The sequence below is a fragment of the Talpa occidentalis genome, unplaced genomic scaffold (genome assembly GCF_014898055.3).
Source record: "Talpa occidentalis isolate TD23 unplaced genomic scaffold, MPIMG_talOcc4v2.1 talOcc4.17, whole genome shotgun sequence".
Taxonomy (NCBI): Eukaryota; Metazoa; Chordata; class Mammalia; order Eulipotyphla; family Talpidae; genus Talpa; species Talpa occidentalis.
In genome coordinates this window covers 57,343,125-57,367,744 of record NW_023601754.1, presented here as the reverse complement: position 1 = coordinate 57,367,744, position 24,620 = coordinate 57,343,125, and the positions used below count along the sequence as shown (strand labels likewise).

Genomic DNA, 24,620 nt, shown 5'->3' with positions numbered 1-24,620 from the left:
CCCCGCCTCAGTTGACTTCCGGTCCCACCGCCCAGACCTGGGCACCACGGGAGTGGTGACGTCACGTCCGCGTTTCAAGGTGGCGTGGCCCGCGGTCCGGAGCCCTGGTGGGAGCACGTGGGTGCGCCCTGGAGCGCCTCCCTTTGAACTCGGAATCGCTTGGGAACTCCAGCCCCTGTGCCGATTTCCGGCGTTCATCCCTCCAGCAGGCGCAGCGCAGCGCACTCGCCGCGCGAATGAATGAAATCGAGGGCTTTCCACGTGCCGGACCCGAGCAGGCTGCCTTCTCTAATTCTCACGGTAATCCTCTGCGATACATGGTATTTATTACCTCCATTTTATAGGTAACTATGTTGACAAAAGTTATGTAGTTGCGGCCTTGCAATTTCTTAAAAAGATGACAAGGCTGGGGGTGGAGACAGCAGGCAGTGAGCTTTCTCCCAGGAAACTAACTGGAAATATTTGCTGAGCTGAGCAATTCTATGAACACCTCTCCTACCTCCCCACCGACACTCCTGAGCCATCATTTCCCAAGTTTCTTATAATCTGTAATACGCGTGGTCTACGAAAGAAAATCTATTTCCTCTTATCAAAACGATGGCGACTTTAAAATGCCGTTTGCCTTCAGTGTGACAGCATCTGACCCTCCAGCTATTTCAATACTAGAGAGACCCTATCAGCTCTGGCGGCCACTCCTCCAAGTAGGCCTTATTAAAATCTGATGAGCTTGCTGGGCTGGGCTATGAAAAAACTGGCATCTAGCGAGCTGCAGGCTTGTATTCACTCATTTTGCTGAACCAAAGAGCCTTATGCTGAAGCTAAATGAAAATACGAGGCCTGCAGGCTTCTAGGGTTTATGGCTGAGGCCAGAACTAGAATCCAGACACCTGAGTTATTTATGGTTTATCTCTTTATTTTTTTCTCCTTTTATCAAAACCTGTCACAGCTGGGGGCCAAGAGGAAGTAAAAAAATTCCCACAAATATTCCCCTCATCCCTAGTTAGTTCTCCCCCCACCCCCACCCAGGGATTCAGACCAACCCTGGGTATACATGATCATCTCCCCCCACCCTTAGCCTTCTCCCAGCAATAAATACAGGTGACGTGATTAGATGAAACCACAACTGATTTCTCCATCTTGAATGCCCCTCAAGGGGACAAAAAGGGATCCAAAGAAGTTTAGTGTCCATTCCCTCACAGGAGGAATGGAAACTTCTTTTCCCTAAAGGACAGGGGAGGCAGACATGCCCCTGTCAGAACTGCAGCAGCTCTAGAAGGAATGGGGAGAGGAGAGGATAGGAAAGGTTAGGGAGGGGGGACCAGGAGTTCTCCAGCAACCTCCTTTGACCCATTCAACCCTTATCAATGGGGCAGAAACAGGGGAGGAGTGACAAAGAACCACCAGGAGGGAAAACAATTTGGTGGGGAGGGCAAGGGAACCAGGAAAGGAGCCCTAAAGCTCACCGCCCTCATCTTCCAAGAAATGGCTTCAATACAGAGATCTGAATGGACAGGGTCCAGAGGAAATTCAGGGCCCCCCAAAAAAGGGAAAGCAAGGGTCTTGTGGTCCCCACGTCTTCACAGGTGAATGTGCTCCAGTTAGAGCAACAGTACTGGGGCATGAAGGGAAAGACTTGGTGCCAAGGGGGCGGGAAAGGTCAAGAGATCACAAGAGTAATTCAGAGCCCAAGGACAACCCTCTCATTTTGCCCAGAGGGTGATAGAGTCTGGGTCTTAGGATAAGAAAAGGTGGAGTCTGGGGAGGGTCACATTCCAAGGCAAAGGAAGAACAACTCTCATCATTCCTGCAGCCCTCCCCAACATCCTTTGCGTTATCGCAGGTGAATACTCCAGTCAGATGCCACATTGACGCCAGGCTTGCGGAGAATCAACACAGAGGTCTCAGGGTCGTGCTGGAAGGACAGGCGGCTTTCAGGAGATCCTGGGGGAGGAAAAAGCAAGCTGCACTGTCAGGCACAGGCCAGGCATCCAGCCCCAGGGCGGCTTCGCCTCTCCCACCTGGTGCCAGATCACTCACCTTCCGTCTGGAGTACCACGGCTGCAGGCTTCCCAGCCCCTATGATCACCACCCGCTCAATCCAGATGGGTGTCTCAAAGCGGCCTTTGGGATCGGCTGAGCTGGAGGGAGCAAACAGGGATGCTCATCAAAGAGGAGGATGTCAGAATAGAAGGGAGGAGGAGACGAACAGAGCCAGTGAGTAGTCAGCGTCTCAGAGGCGGCCCAAGAAGCACGGGACCCTCATTACCTGGAGACAAGGGTGTTGCCAGAGAAGGAGAATCGACGCAGCAGGAACTCATGGCGATTCTGATAGTTGAACGTGTGCCCGTCATCTAGAAAGAGCTCTCCTTGTGCTGTCCCCTGAGCAGGAAGCAGGGCAGATGAGAGCCTGCGTTAGGAGCGCAGGAGGGGTGCACCCCCGGGGACTGAATCCGAGGCAGGCAGGCACACGGAGGAGGTGGCACCTGCCTATGCACCCACCTGGGGGCTGAGAGCAACGAAAAGTGTGATGGGGTCATCCTTCATGCACTCTGAGGAACGCCGCACTCGCATCCACCGGGGCACAACTGTCCCTCCGCGCTGGAACACAGGGATCTGGAGGAGAGCAGTGCTGGGATGAAGCTGCCCCACTGTTCAGCCCTGGACCCTGCAGCATCTTTTCTCTTTTCCACTAAGTAGTGCCCCTTAGGCACTAGACCCCAAAGCATACTCTCCCCATTTCTGGAAACAGGTAGGATGGAGCTAGCAGCTGGGCAGGACACTCACACTGCTTAGGGTCACGGGCAGGTACAGGGTCTGGGGACCATGATGCTTCTGGTAGCTCTGAGTGTCATACCACACCTGTGGGCAGCAGAGAAGATAAATTCTTGGTGGTTCGATGCACAAGGCCCCAGGGTAGTTGCTCCATTTGGCCTCCACCATCTTCCCCTCTATGCCCTTTCTTAACTCACCTCCCCTTGGCCAGGCAGATAGACCTGCACGCCATGAGCCCCAGGGTCTGATACAGGGTGAACCAGCAATGCATCCCCTAAAACACACCAGAATCAACTCTAAACTGAGGGGAACGGTTCCCAGACAGGAAGCACCAAAGCACCTGCCCCCTTGCATCACCAGTCTCGCTCAGTTCTCCAGCCCTGGGCATCCACAGACAAATCTCCCACAAATGCTTACTTCTCAGTCCCATCCCAACCCACCAACAGGCCCCCCTATTTCTTACCAAGCAGGAACTGATCATCTATACTGAAGGTGGTCACATCCTGTGGATAATGCACCCAAAGGGGCCTAGGAAGGAATCAGGACAAGGAGACATGTGAAGTGTTGGCATAAGTCAAAGATACCATCCTGGGAACTGGTGATAAGAACGATGAGAGGGAGGGCCTCCCTGGTGGCGCAAGGGGTTAAGCACAGCACTGTGAAGCTATCCACAGCCTCTGTAGCATGAGTTTGATCCCTGGCTGGCCGGGGAGCTACCCACATGGCACAGCAGACCTCTCCTGTCTCGCCCGCTGCTCCCCTCAGTGGTGTATTTCTGTTTTTTGGTTCTGCTCCCCTCTCTGTCTCTAGTGAATCCTCTCACTCCCTGAACCTCTGGCCTGTACCCCAGTTCTTGTATGCATAAAAAAAAAGAACCATCTGGGGGAAGGAGCCAGAAGCGGGCAGCCAGACTGCACAGCTTCAGGCCTCAGTGCACACCCTTAACCTTGGTCCAGTCAGTGAATTTCCTAACCCAGGTCCCTGCCTCCTTCCCACTCCTCTTGAAGCTGTTCTGCACAACAGTCCTTGAGACAGCCTGCAGAGGTGGCTGCAGTTATTCTGGGCTGAAAGGCCTTCAGGGTGAGGCACTTTCCTCTCCCACCTCATCTCCTGCCACTCTCTCTGATTCCTTCTCCCTTCTATTTTTCTTCTATTCCTGAAACAAACTCATTTGGAATTTTGTACTTGCAGTCTCAACTGAGAACTGCCATCACACGCCCATCTCTCTTGTCAGTCATCTCACACAGCCTCCTCTCAAAAGCATTGTTTGTGGAACAACGGTAAAGGTAATTCCATTACCCCATGCTGGCTTTTCCTCCCAAAGAGCTCGTCACTGTTGGCAATTTTCTTACTTATATCATCATCCTTCCAAAAGTTTTAAGTTCCACAAGGTCAGGACACTTGTCCCACTTGCTTTAGGTTTTGGGGACTGGGACGGATGGCTACTATATCAGAAGCCCCCAGTAATGTTTACCGCTCTTTGTTCATTAGTTTTTTCTTACCCTTAATCTTCAAATCACACTTCTCTTGGTTACAAGTTCCTGGTGAGTGAAGTTCCCTGCACAAGGGAGTGTAGTTTCCACTGTTCCCAGCCCCCACCTCAGCCACTCGACAGACGCCAACAGACTGCCTTACCTCATGACAGGAATCCCCTCACGATGGGCCTGGTAGAAGAGGGTGTACCAGTAGGGTAGCAAGGAATATCGGTGGCCCAAGGCATCTCGGACCATGTCATGGTACTGAGAAGGTAGCAGCCACGGCTCTCGCCGCCCTGTGTCCAAGTGGGCATGTGCCCGGAAGAATGGCTGGTAGGCACCCATCTGGTACCAGCGCACAAGCAGCTCTGGCTCTGGATTTTTGAAGAAGCCGCCCACATCCGCTGGGAGAGAGGAAGGAGGAAGCAGGTTGGACAAAAGGGTGCAGGAGAGCTGCAGTCTAAGAAGCTGCCCAAGGCCCCAGCCTGGACTCAGGTGATGTGATTGTTGCCTTGCCCTCTCCCACCAAACCAAGAGCCCAAATGTCCCCGTCTCACCCCCGCAGAAGGACAGTCCCACTAGCCCCAGGCTGAGGCACATAGGGATGGAGATCTTCAGATGTTCCCACTCGGCAGTGTTGTCCCCAGTCCACACGGCTCCTGAGGACAGAGGGATGGTGCTTGTGGATAGTCAAAGGGCTCAGCTTTCACACAGCTGACCACTCCAGCCAAGCACATCTGCATCTGCACTGGGGACCCCAGGGTGCTGCCGAAGGTGGCAGCGTTCACAAGGGCCTGAATGGGGTCTGCATCCCCACCCCTGTAGCTCCCCTTAACAAGCACAGCTGTGAGGAAGCAGTGGGTGGCCCCCAGAGCTCACAGCATAGACAGACTTCTCCAAGAACAAGGCCCTAGTTCATGGCTCTCCTCACAATCTTACCGTAGCGCTGGGAACCAGCAAAGAAAGCCCTGCTCAGGACAAATGGGCGTTCTATGCCCCCAGAGCGCAGCACCAGCCCGTCAGCAGTCGCCATGTGCTGGGTGGAGAGAGAGGAGAGGAGGGACAGTGAGGAACAAAAGCCAGCTATCATGTGTCACCTGTTCCCTGGCCCTCACTCTCTTAGCCCCTTACCACATAGAGGCCATAGATGTTGTGCACATCTCGGTGCTCCCAGCCACCGTAGTGCTGGGCATCCTTGAGCATGGTGACCTCTGGACCATTGAACACTGACGGTTCATTCATGTCATTCCAGACATAGAGGTTAGAATTGGAGCCCTGAGAACACAAGGAAGAAAATGGAGCAGAGGGAGGAAAAGGACAGAGTCAGAGCAGAGAGCTCCTAGGGTCCCAGAAAGCATTTTTTAGGGTCCTCCCAAGACAAGACCCTGATAGCAATATAAACAGCCACCCAAAGCTGACCAGCAGAATGGCTGACTCGGAGGCAATCAGGGAGGGTGGTCCTGCCGTACCTCATAATTGTCAAAGTTGAACATGTTAGCCCACCAAGCCCGCATCCTGGGATTGGTGAAGTCAGGGTAACTAGCTGCACCTAAAAGTGGAGAATGGTTGTTAACCCACAAGGGGCAATCCCAAGGAACGGTCGGTGGCCCAAGCACCTCCGCCTCAATTCTGGCCCAACCTACCTGGCCAGCACCAGCCCTCGTAGTCAGAGCCATCACGAGTTTTAACATACAGACCCTCCTTCCGCAATTCTTCATGCACACGGTAACCAGAGTCCACCTTGATGTGGGGGTCCACAATGGCCACCAGCTGGGGACAAGGAACATGAGTGGTCAGAACTCTCCAGGGTTACTAACCCAAGGAGGCCCACCAGGGCTGCCATCCTCTTACCTTCCGCCTCTTGGAAGCCAAGTGCTCAAGCATGGTGAGGGGTTGGGGGAAACGGCTGGGGTCCCAGGTGAAATACCGCTTGCCGTCGGCATGCTCAATGTCCAGCCAGATGACATCACAGGGCAGGTTGTGGTCATCGAAGCCCTGACTGACTTCCAGCACATCAGCCTCATCCCGGTAGTTCCAGCGGCTCTGGTGGTAGCCGAGGGAGAAGAGCGGGGGCAATGCCTGGGTCCCTGCAGGTTCATCGAGGGACGGGTCACAATAGGGTCAGGCCCAACCTGGGGTCAATGACACCCACAAATTGAGGGAGACTTGTAAAGCAGGGGGTGGCTAAATAGTACAGGGCTAGGAAACAGGCTGGGGCACAGAGTTCTGAAAATGCAGTACTCCTCTCAAGAAGACAAGAGCTGGGCCTCCCTGGTGGCCTAGGGGTTAAGTCTCAGCACTATCACTGCAATGGCCTGAGTTCAATCCCGGCCAGGGTGGTGACCCACATGGCGCAGCAGACCTCTCCTGTCTTGCCCGCTGCTCCCCTCAGCAGTGTATTTCATTAGACCCGCCTACTGTGCTCCCCCTTTGTCTCTGGTGAATCCTCTCACCCACCCCTCCCCTATACCCCATTATCTTGTATGCGAAATAAATAAATATTTAAAAAAAAAAGACGAGCCAAAACGAAGCCAGCGAATGATAGCGTGGGGTGGCATACCTGTGAGACTAGCGTACTGGCGGAAGACATCGAAGGCGGAAGGCCCAAGCAGCAGGAAGACGTCAATGATGCCACTCTCCGACATCCAGCGAACATCTGTTTGTGGGGTCTCACCAGAGCCCTGCAGGTAGTCTAGCATCTTCCCAAAGAGGGTCTGCAGAGGGGAGCAGAGAGAGATCCAACACCCGCCCTCACAGTCCCCAACCCGAAGGCAAAGCAGCGGTACTCAGAGTCCTCCAGGGCTGTCTCATTAGACCCTCTGGGCTGAGGTTAAATATCCTCTCCTGAGTGATGCCTTCCTGGGCCACTCAAGCTAGGTAGCACCGGCCCATCCTCACTACATTTCCTAACACTCATCACCACTGAGCTCATCTTCCTTCTCTGTTACCTGGTTAACATCTATCTTCCTCCCTGAGAGTGAGGTATATTGCTCAATGAGCAATTGAGCAATATACCCCCAGCACCTAGAAAAGCGCCTAGCATACAATGAGTGGACTCAAAAGGTCTGACAATGCATCAGAAAGGACAACGCTGCCCTCCACGAGCACGTCCAGAGCTTCTGCCTGGCATGGGCCTGTGCCCTCACCCTCAAGACTCTCGCAGTCCCTGTGTCACCGGTCTACCTCCCCTTGTTAAACCCAAGCCCTGAACAGGAACCCAAATAAGTTTTCCCACCAGCCTCTGCAAGCTAATGCCGGAGCGCACCTACTTGGGTGGAGGCCAGAAGACTCACTCACCTTCCCTGCAGTGTTGGAGGATATGTCCACCCAGGTCTCTGCGGCATTGAGCCAGAATATGCCCAGGTCCCGATGAGCACTGTGTGCCAGGAGCACAGGCACAGATCCGTACAGGGCCATGAAGTTATACAGCTCGTACTGGAACACATCCAAATTATAGAGGCGATATGGATCCCCTCCTCTGCAGAGAGACAAACAGACCGGCTCAGGTTGTGGCACACACAAACTCCACCTCACAAACACAGGTGAGGGTTAAGAACTGGCACTCTGCCCTTTCTCAAGGAAGAATCTCCGGATCCCAAAGGTGACGCAGGCACAGGAGGTGAAGCTTGCCAATCTCAACTACCCAGCCTGCACGCACACATTCCCACCATCCTGACTTTCTACCCGGCCCTCCCCCTGTATCCTGATGCCAGGAGACTCACTCAGTGACCTTCAGCCTCAGGCTGTCTGCATGCTCAGGAATCCCATACACATGCTCCATGCCTGGCAGGGAGAAGTCCAGACCAACAGACATGGGGCCTGGAAGGAGAGCAAACCACGAGCTCCAGAGCTTCTGCTTGGCATGGGCCTGCGCCCTCACCCCCAAGACTCTCACAGTCCCTCACCATAGGGTTTGCTGTCCGAGTGAGTTTTGAATGTCTCCTCCCAGGCTCCTGGTTCATCTTTCTCTGCCTTCTCCTGGGTCTCCTCTGGCTGTGAGGAGGAAAGCAGATCACTACCCAATCACATACCAGTTCTCTCTCTCCTCCCCACTTCTTTCCTAAATCCCATCCCTGATGGAAAGACAAAACTCAAGTATCTAGTGGGCCTTTCCCCTCCAACCTCCCAGCCAGCCCTGTGCTCAACCACCCCCCACCGACTTGCCTTGTCACCATCCCCAGGTGATTCCTCGGGCTGGGCCCCATCGCCCTCAGCTGGGTCTTTTGATCCTTGCCTGGAAGGTAGGAGAGCTGTCTGCTCCAATCCAGAGGGGGCAGGGACGAGGGGCTAGTGGAAGGAGGGGTGAGGGAATAGAGAGCCAAGGGTCCAAAGGAATGAAGGCATCGGAGGAAGGGACTGAATGTTAAAGATTGGAGAGGGATCCCTGTGCATAGGGTGTGAGAGAAATGAGGAGTAAATACCACCAGGAGGTGTCTTCCACACACGGGCCCAAACCACCAGCCTCTGCCAGTGCTCCAGAAGAGAGAGGCAGGTCCAAGGCCCAGATCAGAATGCCAGTCCTGGCTCTGCTGCTTCCCCTGAGACTCAGGCCCAAACTGCTCTCACTAGGCCCCAAACTCTTGGCCCAACACAAGGGTTTTACAAAGGCAAGTCGGCCATAACAGTCTAAGTCTCTACAGATATGTGCAGGGACTCAAATAAAAGGTTCTGCGGCTTTGCCCAGAGCAGCGTGTGCCTCGGCTGGAGCCAGGAGCCCCAGAAATAGGCAGCATCTCCCCATTACTTTGTCAAAGCAAGAAGCTCCCCACATGCCTTAAGGACTTCTGACATTTCACTTTCCTTCTCCCAGGGGGCTCCCAGTCAGGGCAGTGGGGATCGGATACACAGAGGAGTGGCGGGCAGAGCATGGAAGGGTCTAGGGCACCTTTCCCTGGAGGCTAGAATAAAGGGCGGGTAAGGGAAGAGGAACAGATACAGTACCAGTGGCCATGGATTTACCTAGAGAAAAGGTTCTTGATCTTATCCCACATGCTACCGAGCGTGAGACTAACTTTATCCGAGAAACTGGGGCAGGAAATGGGAAGGGCAGGGGGAAAGGAGGCACAAAACCAACACAAAAACAGAAACATAAAAGTGAGTTTCAGTCGACAAACTTCCAGAGGTGGGGGGGAGGGGAAAAAGAATAAAAACAAAACCAAAAATAAAACCAAAAAACAAAACCAAACAAACAAACCAAAAAAAAAAAAAAACCAGAAAGAAAATGAATCTGGGAAATGTGATGGTACGAGGAGGGGAAGAGGTAAAGGCAGACCTGGCAGGCCTCCAGGAGGAGGTGCCCAGAATACAGCTCAGAGACAAAAGTGACTGCCTCCTAGGCTGCACAAGAAATGGAGACAATTGCAACCCAGATCCGCTTTCCTCCCTGACAGATTTTCCCAGCCCCCAGTCCCAACCTGGCTGTCCTGCCACCCTGTCTCCTCCCAGGGACCGAGTGCAAGACCCCACAACACCCCTAGGCTTTTTCACACTAGGTCCCCTTTAGTGCCAAACTCTGTACTCACGAGGCCCTGGGAGCCCGCTGATGCTCAAAATGCAAAAGTCCTCGGGCATTGACACTGAGCAGAAGGCTGCGGTCCTCCAGCAGATCCAGGCGGAATGGCCGCGCTGTCAAGATGATTTTATAGGGTCCCTCGGCCACAGTTAGCTCCACACTGTTGTCATCACGGCCAGAGACAGAAAGCCTAGGAAACAAAGCGAAAGAGATAAAAGGAAGTGCAAAGGGCCAAGAGCAGCTACATTTCAAAAGTAGGAGGACCTGTTAAGAGCTGCAGGCTATGGGGTAATGGTGCAGAAACAGACAAATTGACCATAGTATTATTGAGCAGCAAAAACAGATTACCAGAGATACATGCAACATAGTTAAAGTCACAGACAGAAAGGAAATCTCAGAAGATAGTCACTAAGACACATATATCCAAGTAGATACATATGTGCTTATACACATATACACAAGATGCAGTTTAACAACAAAAACAGGAGAATGACAAAAACTTTGGAATAACGATCATCTCTGGTAAAGTCGGGGGTACCAGATACTGAGAGGTAAATGTTTGGGTTGGGCAAAAGGTTTACAGGATAGAGGGCTTATTATATTATTGTCTAAATTAAGTACACAGAGTATAGAACAATGATGACATGCATAACGACCCAGGAATCTGAGCACCCGAGCCTGAATATTTGATAGAAAGTAAGGGAGAGGGGAGGGAGGAAGAAGACACTGCATCCTGGAGGGGCAAGATCTGTGTCTTATTATCTAGTCTCTCTTGGACAGCCAGCACCCAGCCCAGCCTAGCACAGAAAAGGAAGCAGTATCTGTTTGCTGAATGAATGAGTAAGTAAATAAATGAAAATGAAAGAGAAAATAAATGAAAAAGAAGAAGAGATAAGGAAAGGCCAAGAAAGGCAATGTGCTGTAATTCTCAAGTGGAAAAGGCAGCTGCACATGAAGGCTCATGAGGAAGGAGAAGAGTCATGGAGACAGATGTTTCTTAGGAAGAACCTACCGAGCAGTGGGGGGTTCAGCTACCAACACATCTGGCACACGGTATCGGGGCCGCCGAGGCTCCAGTTCATCAATTCTGATCCGTGTCATGTTCTTTTGAAGCCCCTGGAGCTCCAGTACCAGTAACACCTGTAAGAGCAGAGGTTTGGATCTGGAGAGAGGAGAGAGCTATACCATGGAATGTTCTCCTCCAAACCCATTTCCTCCAAGGGATCTCCTCCTCCTCCTAGCTCCTTGCCTGAGGGACCTGCGATCTGAATTCCTCATAAAGCAAAAGTTCCAAGATTAGGATGGGACAGTACTTTGGCTATAGGGCCCCCCTTGCCAAATTACCTCTTAGTTATTTCCCTGCCCCCCAAAAACTCCTCTTCTCCCCTGACCTTGGTGACATCGTTGATTATGTGCACTGTGAGGCCATCAGGAGCAAGCTGCAAAGTGTCCAGCAAGGCTCGGTATGGAGAAAGGCCAGGTCGTATGTTTCGCTGCCGCCTGCCAAATGAAAGTTAAAAGCTGGGAGAGCACCCCAATGTCCCTCGCTCACTTGCAATGTCCCAGGACTACCCCACCTGCTACATTACCCTACTTTTTGTCCCACTCTCCCAGAAATAGCATACTTGCAGAAGGAGCTCTCTTCACAGGTCTTGAAGTTGCTTCTATCGACAGCAAGGGCAGCTCCCATGAAAAGGGCTAAATAAGCCAGCACCAAACCTCTCCAAGACCTAAGAAGAAAAAGGATAGAGAGAACAATCAGCAACAATCAGGTCAGAAAGGGCCCCGCCTCTGTAAAGGCCTCTTCCTGCCACAACTCTCCAAGACTGTTCAGGAAGAGGGGAGAAAGAAGGCAGAGTTGACATGGGGTTAAGAGCCAGACCTGGGCCTCCCTGGTGGTGCAGGGGTTAAGTGTCAGCACTATGAAGCAATCTGCAGCTACTGCAGCACTGGTTCAATCCCTGGCCAGCCAGGGAGCAACTCACATGGAGCAGCAGACCTCTCCTGTCTCGCCTGCTGCTCCCCTCAGCAGTGCATTTCAGTGTATCTGCCTGCTCTGCTCCTCACTCTCTCTCAGGTGAATCCTCTCCCTGCCCCCGCCCAACCCATTTCTGGCTTGCACTCCAACTCTTGTAAGCATAAATAAATAAAATCTTTAAAAAAAAAAAAAAAAAAAGAGCTGGGCCTCCCCGGTGGTGCCAGCAGTTGAATGCTGGGTTGCGAAGCTGCCCGCAGCCTCTGCAGCGCCGGTTCCATCCCCGGCCACAGGGTGAGGGTCCCACATGGCGCACAGACCTCTCCTGCCGCCCGCTGCTCCCCTCAGCAGTGTACTTCATCAGTCTGCCTGCTCTGCTCTCTGCTCTGACTCTGGTGAATTCTCTAACCCTCCCGCGCTTCTGACTGTACCCAGTGCTTGTATAAATAAATAAATAACTCTTTAAATAAATAAATAAATAAATAAATAAATAGAGCAATACCTAAGGAGCAGTCAGACCTTCCCTTTAAAAGGCAGAAGAAGCAGACAAAGGATCTTGGGCCCCAAGAGACCCTGGTATTGACTCTGATTACATCAGTCTCTCAAGAGGAGAGGAACAGTAAAAGCCAGTCCCTGGGGAAGTGGTGGTGCCCATATGGGTAACAGTCCTGCCTTTCCTTGGACAAGACCCTGGGTGGAGCTACAACCCTCCACTAGCAGGCTGGTCACAGTTTCCAGGGTCCTAACATGCCTCACATCCTAGGCACCCTTCTCTGATTTCCACTCCTGTACCTTCAAATTAAGTCACCACCATCACCTCCTATGCCTGAAAAGAATAATAGCCAATGTGTAATGAGTCCCAATATATCCACAGAGCTCTGGCTAACTGCTCTATAGCCCTAGTTTTCAACTATGTCTGCAATTTTTAAAAGCATCAATGCCTAAGATTCTGATTTAACTGGCTTGAAGTGGAATCAAAGTTTTTAAAAAGTAGCCTCAACAACTCTAATTAACAACCAAGATTCAGAATCACTTCTTTATGGTCACTGCCTCTTTATGGGCACTCCCTTTTTTTTTTTTTTCCTGGGGGCGTGGGGAGTGAATGCAGGATTAGGGTTTTTCCCAGAAGGGAAAATTAAGGCATAAGAGGTTCAATGATTCATCCAAGACTGGACAGCTAGTAAGGGTGAAAGTAGGACTGAACTCAGCTCTGCCTAACTCTGGGACCCATGTATTTCACCACACAGCACACTAATCACCCACAGGCCTGTCTTATTGAGAGGACCATTACCTCAAAGTTACTCCAGGGGCCTCCCTGTTGGCCTGGGGGTTAAGTCTCAGCACTATTACTGCTAAGGCCTGAGTTTGATCCCCAGCCAGGTAGCTAACCCACAAATGGCACAGCAGACCTCTCCTGTCTCACCCGCTGCTCCCCTGAGCACTGTACTTCAGGTTTTCCGTATGTTCTGCTCCCCACTCTGTCTCTGGTGAATCCTCTCACCCAACACCTCTAGCCTAGAACCCAGTTCTTGATGCAGAAATAAATAAAAAAAAAAATCCTTAAAAAACAAATCACCTGTAATGATTACTAAATGAAAAGTCCCAGGCCCCAGGAATCAGCATTTTAAACATGTTCTCCATGACTGATGTAAGTGGTCCAGGAAAATACTTAAAGAAAGTCAGGGTAGAAACAAACAAAAAACACAGGCTGCTTCTAAGCAATAAGACTTTGCAACGTGCTACTAGGATAACTAAAGAAAAGAACTTACTACTATGGTGTCCAGCATTAACCTCAGTATCTACTTCAAAGTTAAAGAATCACCAGGAAGGAGATCACAGAACTGAGTAAGCTTTTCAGTTCCAGAAGAATATGCAATGCAAGCCAGGTCAGACAGAAAGATGAAGAAAAAAGACACTGTGAATTAACAGGCCAAGCACAAGTAGAAGGAAAACCAGAAGAAATGCTACCAGAAAACTCAACAGCAAGGCATGGGTCCAGGTCCTGAGTGACTGCAGCAGGCACCCTGAGCCACTGACCCCATGTCTACCTGCCCAAAGTCACAATAATCAGAGATACAGTGAGTTAAACCCTTCGGAGTCCTATTTGCACAATCTATAAAACGGGTTTGAAGAGATTCCAATGAGAAAAGGATTTCTGTAAGATCTTTCGGATATGGACTCCTGGAAGGTTCTCAGAAGTCAGAGATGCCTTGAATGGCCCTGAATGATAAGTGGTCACAAGCCAAAGTAAAGAATGAGCAGAGGGGAAGTGCACCCATTTATTGCTTCAGAGTTGAGTTTAAGATGCATGTTTCTTTCACCGCTGCTAACAGTACATGCCTCTCCACCCCAGTATGTCCGTTAGGTGCTGGTAAATGATTTCTGCCGCTGGTGATTGTTTCGAACCTTTATATACGACAAACTCGAGAGCGCAGACCAAACCATTCGATTACATGTTGTGCTTGAGCAACATCATCCGGGCAGACTGTGGACTTAGTGGATTCTGCCCCAGTCGTGCCCAGCCACCGTGAACACCGAACAAGCCTGGGCTGGTAGCCACGTGAAAAAGACAAGGGCAGGGCAGGGCAGGGTCCGTGGCTCCGCGGGATAAGGGGAATTAAGAGTAGTGGGAGTAGGCGTTCCCCGCTCGGTCGAGGGGCAGCGGGACGCGTTCCCAGAGGCCGGGCCGCGTCCCGTCCCCCGCCCCCATGGCCCCGTGCACTGCAGGAAGGAGGCAGCAGCGTTAACCGCCGCGAAGTACCAGGGAGGGCGGAGGCTGAGAGCGGGCAAGGCCAAGAAGAGCACATGACTGAGGCCTTTTTGAACCGATAGGCCAGAGCCCCCAGAAGCAAGGGCCCCCAATACCGCGCGGATGTACCGCGAGGAGGCCGCCTCCAGAGAAACAAAGGGTTCTCACGAGGCCGGCGGTGGCCAGTCTCAGGAGGACACACAAGGAGGAGATATATGGGCTTTGGGGGGGTCGGGGGTGTTCAGGCGCGCCCCTGAGTTCCGGGCTCCTCACCGCCTCCTACGCGCCGACACTGCCGCTACCGCCACCGCCGCCATCTTGTGCCGGGTTTGCTCCTTGACCCCGAGTGTCCCCTCCCCCCGCGTATTGAGCCACGTATTTCAGCGCCCGCCTCTTCCGGCCTTCTGATTGGCCAGGCCTGAAAGCGTCGGGCGGTTGTCCCATTGGTGGAGCGCGCATTCCAATTGCTTGTAGGGGGCGTGGTCAGGGCGGGGCTAGACGGCGGGAAGGGATTGTCCAGAGCCGGGCGCTGTCCGACTTTGCAGGTTCTAAGCATCAGACACAGGCACTGGACTGTTTTTCTCAACTCGGCAAATTTTATTTTTAAAAAAAAGAAGAGGAAAAAAGTGACAGCGCTCTTTTAGGGTAAGGACTAAGAAGAGAAACCTCCACCTTTCTGGAGCACCTTAGTTCCCTATCTCACTGCTCAACCTCCCTTGGCTTGTGGGGCATGGAAAAGGCTATGTCCCCTGGCGAAGAAGAGTGGACGGTAAAGGTGCCTGGAAACGGCCAGAGAAAAGGCCCAGGCGGTCAATGTTGCGATGGAGGACACTGTGCAGCGCGGCCAGATGGGGTCCACCCTCACCGCCACCCTCCCTGGAGAAGTCCCTGATGAAGCGGCCACGCTCCGACTGGAAGATGAACTTCTGGGGCAAGGGCCCATGCTCCCGGAGAAAGCCCCAGACACTGAGCAGCAGCAGACGTACTTCAAAAGGTGCCAGTTGGCTAAAAACCTCGTGCATATTACCCAGAGCTGGTGGCAGGAGGCTTCCCTCAGCCATGACAGCCACCAAGGTGCAGGATGCCTCCAGGTGCCAGGGGGAGTGGGCTGTATCAGGATGGCGAGAAGCTTCCCAATGGCCCAAGAGGGCAGCCAGCAGGCCCCGCAGCAGCACGGAGCAGTAGCATAGGGCTGGTGGAGCAGCTGCTACCAGCTTTAACAGCTCAAAGAGCAGGGGCTGTTCCCGGAAACGCCGGCCAATGCGGAGATCCCGCTCCACGGTGGCCCGGGCATGCTCCTCAGGGGGCCAGGTCAGCTCAGCACCAGCTGCATCAGGACACACGCTCTCCACCAAGGTCACTGCCACTGCTTTGGCTGCCTCTGGGCTGAGGGTGGGAGCCCCCCAGCAGCCCCCACATTCAGTGCTCCCAGGAGCACTGCAGCAATGTACCAAGAGGCTGAGGAGGCTCTGGGTGTTAAAGGTCACTTCCTGCTGATTTCGTGACTGGACAAACTTGGGTGGCTTTAGGCCTTGACCGATGACTCCAGCATGGAAAACAGACCAAATCCCTCCAGGACCTGGAACAGCCGCAGTGTGCCGTCGGTTTGTGTCCAGTAGAGAGGCAGAAGTCAGAGGTGCAGAGACAACTGACAGAGTCTCATTGTCCCTGCTCACTTCCCCTCCAAACAGTTCTGTGTTGCCGCGATGTAAGGCTCCCTCAACTAGCAGCTGCAGGACAGCCTTGAGCCCAGCTGGGGAGGTCTGAGAGACGCGGGTTAGAAGCTGGGAGGCGGAAGCCACACCCTGAGGGCCATGTAGCCTCAGAGAGGCAAAGAAGCGATGCACTCCAGCTCTCACCAGTCCCAGGAGCTGGGAGGGGGACAGGGCTTCCGGAGGGAAGGGACAGATGGCCAGGAGGGAGGCAGCAGCTTCAGCTACATCCTCCTCAGGATGCAAGAGGAGAGGAGCCAGATCAGACAGATGGGCTGAGGCTGACTCCCCAAACCGGGCCCCTAGGGCTACAGGGCCCTCACCACCCTGCTGTTCCCACCCCACTAGCAATGCCAAATTGCGTAGGAACCGGGTCGTGAAGGGAGGCTGCAAAGTCCCTGCATGCACCCGAGCCAGGCAGCTACGGAAGGCCAGGGGCAGGAGGCCAGAGAGACTGACGACCAGCCCTGCATATAACTGGGTAGCCAAACTCAACTCTTCAGGGCTCCGGGCCCGGCTCAGAAGGTGGCCCAAAGCCTCAGGTCCACAGCTAGGCCGGGTATAGACAGAGAGCAGACCTAGGAGCTGGTGCTGCCAGAGGAATCTCTTCCGTTCCAATCGTAATGTCTCTCCACACAGCTCTCCGACATGGTTTCTTAGCGCATCTAGAAAGGGAACAGGGCGGGGGGGTGGGGATGGGCCCAGCACCCCTTCCCCAGGAGACCCTCCTCGATGATGGACAAGTTTTTGCAGGTGCAACAGAAGCAGCTGGATCAGCCGGTCACAGGCCTCACGTACAGTGTCTGGCACAGCCAGGCCCTGGGTGGTAATAACTGAGGCAGGCATGGCTGTGTCCACCAAGAACTGCAAGAGGCGGTAGGCGCCTGCCCCAGAGGCCTGGCTCACCAGGTGCACAGCCAGGTTCAGCATGTTGTCCAGCTCCTCTCGGGGGAATCCCTGAAGGTGTTGCTGCAGCTGGCTCAGCACAACTGGGGGTTTAAGGCAATCTACCAACTCTCCAGAGACTGTGCCCAGTAAAGCTGGTGACATGACTGCCAGCTGCAGTAGGAAAGGAACTGTGGCCTGAAGGGAGGGGTCCCCACTCCGGCCCCCAGTGCCCCCTGCCAGGCTATCATGAAACATTCGCAGGAGCTCCCGTCGTATGCTGTCTCCATGGCGGGAAGCCAGATGCCCTAGGATACCTACAACTGAGGCGATCTTAGGCACCCGTTTCTCCCCAGGGACAGCAGGAGATCCTGGGAAGGGGTCTGTAGAGGGCGTTTGAGAAGAGCTTCCACCACTGCCACCAGCAGCACCTCCAGCCCCGCTGTGAACACAAAAGTCCTTAAGGCCACAGGAGAGAACTCTGGAGATGATGGTGCCAGGAAAAGAGGAGCCAATGTGTGCCACAACCCAGTCGAAGTGTGGAGAATGCTGGACAGAGGTATCCAGCAAGGCATCCACGCAGGCATCCGGGCAACTACCAATGAGAGCCGAGAGGCATTGCACATAGATGTCCATTAATGTGCGTGTGGCCCGACAGCCCATCCACAGCTGAAGCAATTCGTTGAGAGAGCCAGTGGCGTGGGGCACACGCTGGTGCTGGCCTGAGTATGTGCTGCTCAGTTGCCCCATGAGGTCAATGGACCATGCACTGATCACAGGTGCCCAGGCCTTCGGGTTGGCCCGGATGAACTCAGACAGTACCTGCTGTACTTCCTGCACCACATCCTCTAGTCCAGGTCCCCCTGCAGGGACATGGGAGGGTAGGGGTGGACGAAGGTGAGGTGGGCCAGCCACAGGGCTTTCATCCAGGGTCGCCAGGTGAGCCCGGACACTCTCATCAAAGACCCCTCTCAAGTGGTCAAGCACAGCAGCCCGAGCAGGAGGCAGAGAGCGAAGCAGGAGAAGACCGCAGCGAGCATGTTCCCGGGCAGAGAGTTGGTGGCCTAGAATGGGGTCTACACCAGTCAGAAAAGCCTTGATCTCCTGGGACAGCTCCTGAGCACTGTAAGGAAGCAAAAGACTTAGACTTAGACTTAGAAGCAAAAGCAGACTTAGAATATTTGGAAGTTACATTCCTTCCGTGTATGTTCTTTTTATGTAAGAAAGAACTTACTGAGTACTTTTTTACTTCTTCCTATGTAAAGTAGGAATAACTGTCTCTCGTAAACACTTGATCACCATACCTAGTTCACACTAATCAACAAATGATAGCTCTGTTTCTTTCAATAATAATTATCAATGTCAGATAACTCTTAGAACGTGAGGTACTCTTTGAAGTACTCCATGTGTATTTCAACCCAGACAACAGCCCAATAAGGTAGGTTCTGTTATGATCCCATAGTAATCAGACTATCCAAGAGGGTAGCAACCACTTCTATGTTCTTCAGCATCGAATCTCCTTCTACTGAGGTGCCTGGTATATGGGAAGTACTCAATAATTCTTGGTAAGTGTATTTTGTGTTTCTATAACATGTTTTAAAAATACCTTTCCAGAGCTGCCCTGGTGGTGCAAGGGATTAAGTCTAAGCACTATGAAGCTATCTGCAGCCTCTGCAGCCTGAGTTCAATCCCCAGTCAGGGAGCTGACCCACATGGCGCAGTAGACCTCTCCTCTCTTGCCCGCTGCTCCCCTCAGCAGTGTATTTCAGTAGACCCACCACTCTATCTCTGGTGAATCCTCTCACCCCCTGCCTCTGGCCTACACCCCAGCTCTTGTATGCACAAATAAATATTAAAAAACAACAACTTTCCAGCTTCAGCACTCCCCATCCACCCCAACATTAACAACTTTTGCCCTTAGTAAAAAGAACATCCTACATGCAAACTTGTTTCTTATTAGAAATCCTCTCCAATACCTGTTTCTTCTCATATTCTGCAAGCATCCTAACCACCCACCATTTGGAATCTACCACATCAACAACCACCACCTTGCCAGTATCCTGGGTGTGCCTAGGAATCCAGGGCAAGGACAAGCTAATGCCTCCTTGGAACGCTCCTCCTCCCAAAACATGAGTCCAGTCTTAGAGGTTCAGAAGCCGGTGTTATGGAAAGAGGCAAAATCCCCTTTCTCTTAGTGCCTTTTCTGCCAAATAAGACCGCATCCTCTAGGGGCTGAAAGGATTCTGGCAGGGCTCTTTCTCCCTGGTTCCTCAAAAAATAAACAAACCACACACCCAAGGGTGAGGGGAGAGTCTCTGTTGAGGACAAGGAAAAGGCCAGAAAGAAGCAGTCTGTGGGTTTCTGGGTCTGCGTTCCGAGGGAGTTTTTATGAAGTCGGGGGTCCCTGGATGCCCTCGCGTCTAGAAGGAGCAGGGCAGCTGGTTCCCAAGAGTTTCGATATCCCCAACTGCTAGGAGAGCAAGGCCGGGGTCTGGAGAAACCAGGCACTAGGGCTTAAGGGGAGGCAGAACCGAGATCTTGCAGCGCGGGCACGGGAGCCCAGAGTTTTGGTAAGGTGTCCCCGAGTTCTGGGAAGACCCGACCAGGAATCTCCGAGAACCCTGACGCGAGTTCTCGAGGATCCGGGTTTCTGTCGAGAAGGTTGGGGATAGGCGCGGGGCCGCGCGGTAGGGGAAGATGCCAGGGGCTCTGACTACCTGAGCGGCGCGGGACCGTAGGTGGCAGGGGCAGGCCCGGGAGGCCCTGGGGCCCCGGGAGGGTCGCACAACGCGGACATCCCGGAGCCCTAGCCCGAGCCCGAGGCGGGAGCGGCGGATTCAGGCAGCGCATGCGCGCTGAAGGGAAACCCAAAAGGAACTAGCGACCAGGCCTCTCAGGAAAATTAATCCGGCGACGTCCGCTACCCTCGTACATTGGTTCCGCCCTTTGTCAGGGACCCAGAGCTGCGCTGCGAAAATGACAGCGGGAAGCCCACGCGCCCTCGACACGATCTTTTGGGGATTTTTTTCCTCCAAAGGGACATTGACACACAGACTAAAACCAGCCGCGATTTTTCATTGTTGTGGTTTTTTGTTTATTCCCAATGCCAAAAATGGTGGTTAACTCACTGAATTAAAAAAAAAAATGAATTACAAAGAAATATGTTTATCAACCCACAGTGACCCTGTAAAAAACAGTAAAAGGAGAGAAGGAAAGGGGAAAAGCGGAAAAGAGACAAAAGGAAAGAAGAGAAAATCCATTAGGAGAAGATGAAGAAGAGGCCAGGGAGGGAGGGAGAGGAAGCCCAAAATGAATTGGGGCGGTTGGGCTGAACGTGTCCTGTCACAAGCAGGCACTCCAGTCTTCCTGTCAGTCTCCATTGGTTAGGCTTTCCTCCTATTAGCGAAACCATGCCATATTTCTCTTTCCTTCTGACTTATTTCACTAAGCATAATCCCAACTCCATCCATGTTACTGCTAATGGCATAAGTTTATCTTCTTTATTCCTGAATAATATTCCATTGTGTATATACCATATCTTCTCCATACAGTCATCTGTTTTGGGGCCTTTAGGTTGTCTCCGTATCTTAGCTATTGTAAACAGTGCACTGCAGCTGTTTTACTTCCTAGCTGTGAAATTCACTTCCCTATGCCACTTTCCTCTTCTGGAAAGGAGGGTGGTGACAGTACAAATGCCTCACAGGGTTCTTGTGAAAATTGAAACCAAGCAGTATCCTTGGTATGTGCATAGCACCGAGTGTCCCCAGTGTAAATGCTCTAGAAGCATTAGCTATTTTTATGATATTTGTTGAATGAACTCCAGAAAATACTCTTTCTTTGGCCACAGAAACTTGGCCCATTTTGTGAAAAGTCACCTACAACAGTGTCTGCCTGGCACATAGTAGGTTTTTTTATTTTTTAAAGATTTATTTTATTTATACAAGAGCTGGGGTACAAGCCAGATGCACGGGAGGGTGACAGGGTTCACCAGAGACAGAGAGGGGAACAGAACAGGCAGACTGACGAAACACACTGCTGAGGGGAGCAGCAGAGGCGACAGGAGAGGCCTGCTCGCCATGTGGGTTGCTCTGACACCAGTGGGGATCAATGGGCACTGCAGAGGCTGCGGACAGCCTCACAGCGCTGCGCTCAACCACCTGCACCAACGGGGAGACCCAGTAGGTTCTTAATAGTTGATTCAATGTGGGCCTCCTCGGTGGCGCAGCTGGTTGAGCACAGCGTTGTGAGGCTGTGTGCACCCTACGCGGCACCTGTTCGATCCCTGGCCAGCCAGGAAGATTCCCACATGGCGTGGCAGACCTCTCATGTCTTGCTTGCTGCTCCCCTCAGCAGTGTATTTTGGTCCTTCTGCCTGTTCTGCTCCCTGCTCTGTCCCATGCCTCTGGCCTGTACCCCAGCTAAACAATAGTATAGTACAATACCATCATACAATAGTATATTTATACAATACTATTTATACAATAGTATAAATAAAAAATAAATCTTTAAAAAAAAAGAATTATTACTGGAGGGCCTCCCTGGTGGCACAAGGGTTTAAGTCTCAGCACTATGAAGCTATCTTCAGCCACTGTAGCATGAGTTTGATCCGCAGCCAGGGAGCTGACCCACATGGCGCAGCAGACCTCTCCTGTCTTCTCTGCTGCTCCCTTCAGCAGTGTATTTCAGCAGATCTGCTCCCCATTCTGTCTCTGGTGAATCATCTCACCTCTCTGCACTTCTGGCCTACACTCCAGCTCTTGTATGCATAAATAAATCTTAAAAAAAAAAATTACTGGAACAACTGAGAAGATCTGAACATGAAAAATTGGATACTAGTTAATTCACCAGTGTTAAATGTCTTAGGTGTGATAATATTTTGTCTATATAGAAGAATGTGCTTAGGGGATAAAAGCTCATCTGCAATGTATTTTCAAATGAGACCCTAAAGACAACAAAAATACACACTTACAGACATACACACATGCAAGTGTGTAGAGAGATATAAAACAAGTATAGCAAAATGTTAGGTTGCTAAATTCCAATAGCATGCATAAATAAGGATGTATTGTACTAATCTCTTTTAACATTACTGAAGATTTGAAACTGTTCAAAATATAAAGGACAATATTGGGCCCAAACCCTGCCTCTTCCAGGAAGCCTGCACTGATTAACTAGGGCTGGAGAACATGCTTTTCCCTTGTAGAACACGCCGTCTCATAAGTAGCTTTCATTTTAACCAAATATACCAGCCCTGGTTTCCAAGAAACAGAATTCTGAACATTAAAGGGAAAAATAATGTTTGGTCTTCACTTTATTAAAAATATACCCCAGCAAAGGAAGCAGACAAACATGACAAACATGACCTAAAGCCACTTGCCCACCTGCTCACATAGTGGCAGGGCTGATACCAGGACCCTCCCCTCCTCGGCCGCCCCTGCAGTAATCTCTATTTTTGTCAGACATGAAGAGCTCACTAGGAGTTGGGCAATCAGAGGCTGGCTTCTTGTTGCCTTTGTTCAACTCTAGTAAGCTCTGTGGCTCCTTTTCCCATGCCCCCAGACCCCTTTTCATGGGCTACCCCCATTCCTACATTTAATTACACACATCTTAGAGCACGCTCCAGGACTTTTTAAAATGGAGTTGGATACTAAGGAGGGCCCTCTCCATGTCTTTCTTTCCCACCTTCTCCCTCTCAATACATGCCCCAGCAGGTCACTAGGCCATCATGGAAGAGGGACTGTGAGAGGGCCGGCCTGTGCTCTCTCTAAAGTCCTCTGAACCACTGAGTCTTGCGGCCTCTGGTTAAGAATCTTCTGGAGGAAGGAGTGAGACACTTAGCTCTCCTCTTCAAGGTCTTCCATGTCCACATCCTGGGGGGCTTTTGTCTTCTTTTGTCTTTTGGGCTGTGGTTCACTAGTCCTGGCTGGCTGCAGGGGGGCTTCCACTGAGCAAAGGGAAAGAGGAAGTATTAACCCAAATGAATTCAGTTTGTCCCCTCAGCCCACCTGAGCCCCTGCTTCACCTTGCATGGCTGCTTTCTCTTTCTGGGCAAGCCGAATCTGCTGGAGGAGCTTCCTGCGCTTCTTCCCAGACAGAGTGATATTGGCACGTGCACTGGAACTGTAGGGCAGGTAGGAGCAATGATAAGTTGACCAGAATGGATCCAGGCCACACAAGTGTTTCTGACTATTGAAAAGATGTTTGGATTCTGATCACAGAGCCATTGAGAGGCAGCTCTCCTGCCTGCCAGTCACTGTGCAAGTGTCTCTCTTTTTCTTTCTCCTTTTCCTAATAAACCTGTCCTTTAAAAAAAAAAACAAAAAACCCAAAAACAAAGAGCCGTTGAGAATCTGGGCTCTAAGGTAGTGAGTTAAATCTCCCCAACATTTAGACACTAGTGTATTTTACTTGATACTAATCTCAGGACCTCCCTGGTGGTACGGGGGTTAATGTCTCAATGCTATTAAGCGTGAGCTCCATCCCCAGCCAGGGAGATAACCTACATGGCACAACTGACCTCTCCTGTCTCACCAGCTGGCTGCTACCCTCAGCAGTGTATCTCAGTAGATCTATTATGTACTCAAAAGGGGTTTCTTGGGCCTCCCCTGGTGGCGCCACCGGTTGTGGGCAGCACTGTGAAGCTGTCAGCAGCCTCTGCAGTGCGTGTTCCTCCCCGCCAGCCTGGGAGATACCCACATGGTGCAGCAGACCTCTCCTGTCTCACCCGCTGCTCCCCTCAGCAGTGCATTTCGGTCTGTCTGCCTGTTCTGTTCCCCGCTGTCGCTGGTGAATCCTCTCACCCTCCCGCGCTTCTGGCCTGTACCCTAGTTCTTGTATGCATGATTAAATAAATCTTTAAAAAAAAGGTGGGGTGTGGGTTCCTTATGAAATAAAACACTCCAGAAATTCCAAGAGTTTTTGGAAATCTGTGCCAGGATCCAGGAACGAAGACCAAATACACTTCATCATGAAGTTCCGGAAAGTCTGCTCCCCACTGTCCCTGGTGGGAAGTCCACTCCCTAGCCGAGGCGGGGAAAGGGACTTGGGGTGTGAGGTGCCGGTCCTGAGGGAAGCAGCGTGGGGCAGAAACAGCGTGGCGGCATGCACGAGGGGGGCAGGGTGGCTCGAGCGCCAAGGGGAAGAGGCCCGCACTCACGCCCGCTTCTTGAGGTGGTGCCGCGTCGTCAGCCCTTCGTCCACCACAGCCCCGACCACCCGGTGCTTCAGTCGCCGGTCGCGGCCCAACACCCGCCGCCTCTTGAACAGCTTCTTCTTCAGCTCCTGGGGGAGGGAAGGAGCCCATCAGACTACGCCCCGCGAGCCCTGACCCCCTACCCGGCGCCTCCGGCCCATCGACTCCATCCCAGGAAAGCTGAGCGGCTCGGGAAGCTCGGGGAAACACAGGCGGGGCTCCCACTCAGTCACCGTTCGGGGCCGGTTGATCTTCCCTCCGGGGCCCCCCATGAGCGCGCGGCCAGGGCTGCTCCGGGCCGCGTTTCCGCCGCGCGCAGACCGTGGAGGCCCCGCCCCTCGCGGGGCC

At 52.3% G+C, this 24,620-nt stretch overlaps 3 protein-coding genes across 4 annotated transcripts; all 3 read right to left on the bottom strand.

The window, feature by feature from the left end:
- Window positions 1-696: 696 nt before the first annotated feature.
- On the bottom strand, window positions 697-14,836 carry GANAB (glucosidase II alpha subunit). 2 transcript variants are annotated; one of them, XM_037517693.2, is made up of 25 exons: window positions 14,757-14,836; window positions 11,385-11,489; window positions 11,151-11,259; window positions 10,772-10,899; window positions 9,770-9,949; window positions 9,207-9,272; window positions 8,412-8,481; window positions 8,153-8,240; window positions 7,970-8,066; window positions 7,545-7,725; window positions 6,808-6,961; window positions 6,099-6,334; window positions 5,891-6,017; window positions 5,717-5,796; window positions 5,379-5,522; window positions 5,187-5,283; window positions 4,805-4,906; window positions 4,408-4,651; window positions 3,236-3,300; window positions 2,970-3,046; window positions 2,785-2,859; window positions 2,500-2,613; window positions 2,267-2,379; window positions 2,038-2,138; window positions 697-1,941 (listed from the first exon to the last, which is right to left on the bottom strand). In XM_037517693.2, exons 1-25 carry the CDS (start codon window positions 14,798-14,800, stop codon window positions 1,832-1,834), a joined length of 2,907 nt encoding a protein of 968 aa, XP_037373590.1. In that variant the 5' UTR covers window positions 14,801-14,836; the 3' UTR covers window positions 697-1,831. The 2 variants fall into 2 exon arrangements, with proteins under 2 accessions (XP_037373590.1, XP_037373591.1); XM_037517694.2 differs by lacking the exon at window positions 9,207-9,272 and having other exon boundaries at window positions 698-1,941.
- A 224-nt stretch (window positions 14,837-15,060) lies between these two features.
- Window positions 15,061-19,930, bottom strand: INTS5 (integrator complex subunit 5). The gene is made up of 2 exons (XM_037517692.2): window positions 19,798-19,930; window positions 15,061-18,203 (listed from the first exon to the last, which is right to left on the bottom strand). Exons 1-2 carry the CDS (start codon window positions 19,875-19,877, stop codon window positions 15,224-15,226), a joined length of 3,060 nt encoding a protein of 1,019 aa, XP_037373589.1. The 5' UTR covers window positions 19,878-19,930; the 3' UTR covers window positions 15,061-15,223.
- A 1,683-nt stretch (window positions 19,931-21,613) lies between these two features.
- CUNH11orf98 (chromosome unknown C11orf98 homolog) lies at window positions 21,614-24,592 on the bottom strand. Its single transcript, XM_037517817.2, has 4 exons — window positions 24,506-24,592; window positions 24,237-24,361; window positions 23,103-23,200; window positions 21,614-23,024 (listed from the first exon to the last, which is right to left on the bottom strand). Exons 1-4 carry the CDS (start codon window positions 24,542-24,544, stop codon window positions 22,915-22,917), a joined length of 372 nt encoding a protein of 123 aa, XP_037373714.1. The 5' UTR covers window positions 24,545-24,592; the 3' UTR covers window positions 21,614-22,914.
- Window positions 24,593-24,620: the final 28 nt, after the last annotated feature.

Coding starts and splice junctions, on each gene's coding strand:
- GANAB (XM_037517693.2), bottom strand. CDS start 14,800: ATGGCGGCGGTGGCGGTAGCGGCAGTGTCGGCGCGTAGGAGGCG. Junction 8,482..9,206: donor ATCAAGAACCTTTTCTCTAG/GTAAATCCATGG, acceptor CCTACCTTCCAG/GCAAGGATCAAAAGACCCAG. Junction 3,301..4,407: donor GAGGGGATTCCTGTCATGAG/GTAAGGCAGTCT, acceptor ATTCCTTCCTAG/GCCCCTTTGGGTGCATTATC.
- INTS5 (XM_037517692.2), bottom strand. CDS start 19,877: ATGTCCGCGTTGTGCGACCCTCCCGGGGCCCCAGGGCCTCCCGGGCCT. Junction 18,204..19,797: donor TACGGTCCCGCGCCGCTCAG/GTAGTCAGAGCC, acceptor GCTTCCTTACAG/TGCTCAGGAGCTGTCCCAGG.
- CUNH11orf98 (XM_037517817.2), bottom strand. CDS start 24,544: ATGGGGGGCCCCGGAGGGAAGATCAACCGGCCCCGAACG. Junction 24,362..24,505: donor AGATCAACCGGCCCCGAACG/GTGACTGAGTGG, acceptor TCCCTCCCCCAG/GAGCTGAAGAAGAAGCTGTT. Junction 23,025..23,102: donor AGAGAAAGCAGCCATGCAAG/GTGAAGCAGGGG, acceptor CCCTTTGCTCAG/TGGAAGCCCCCCTGCAGCCA.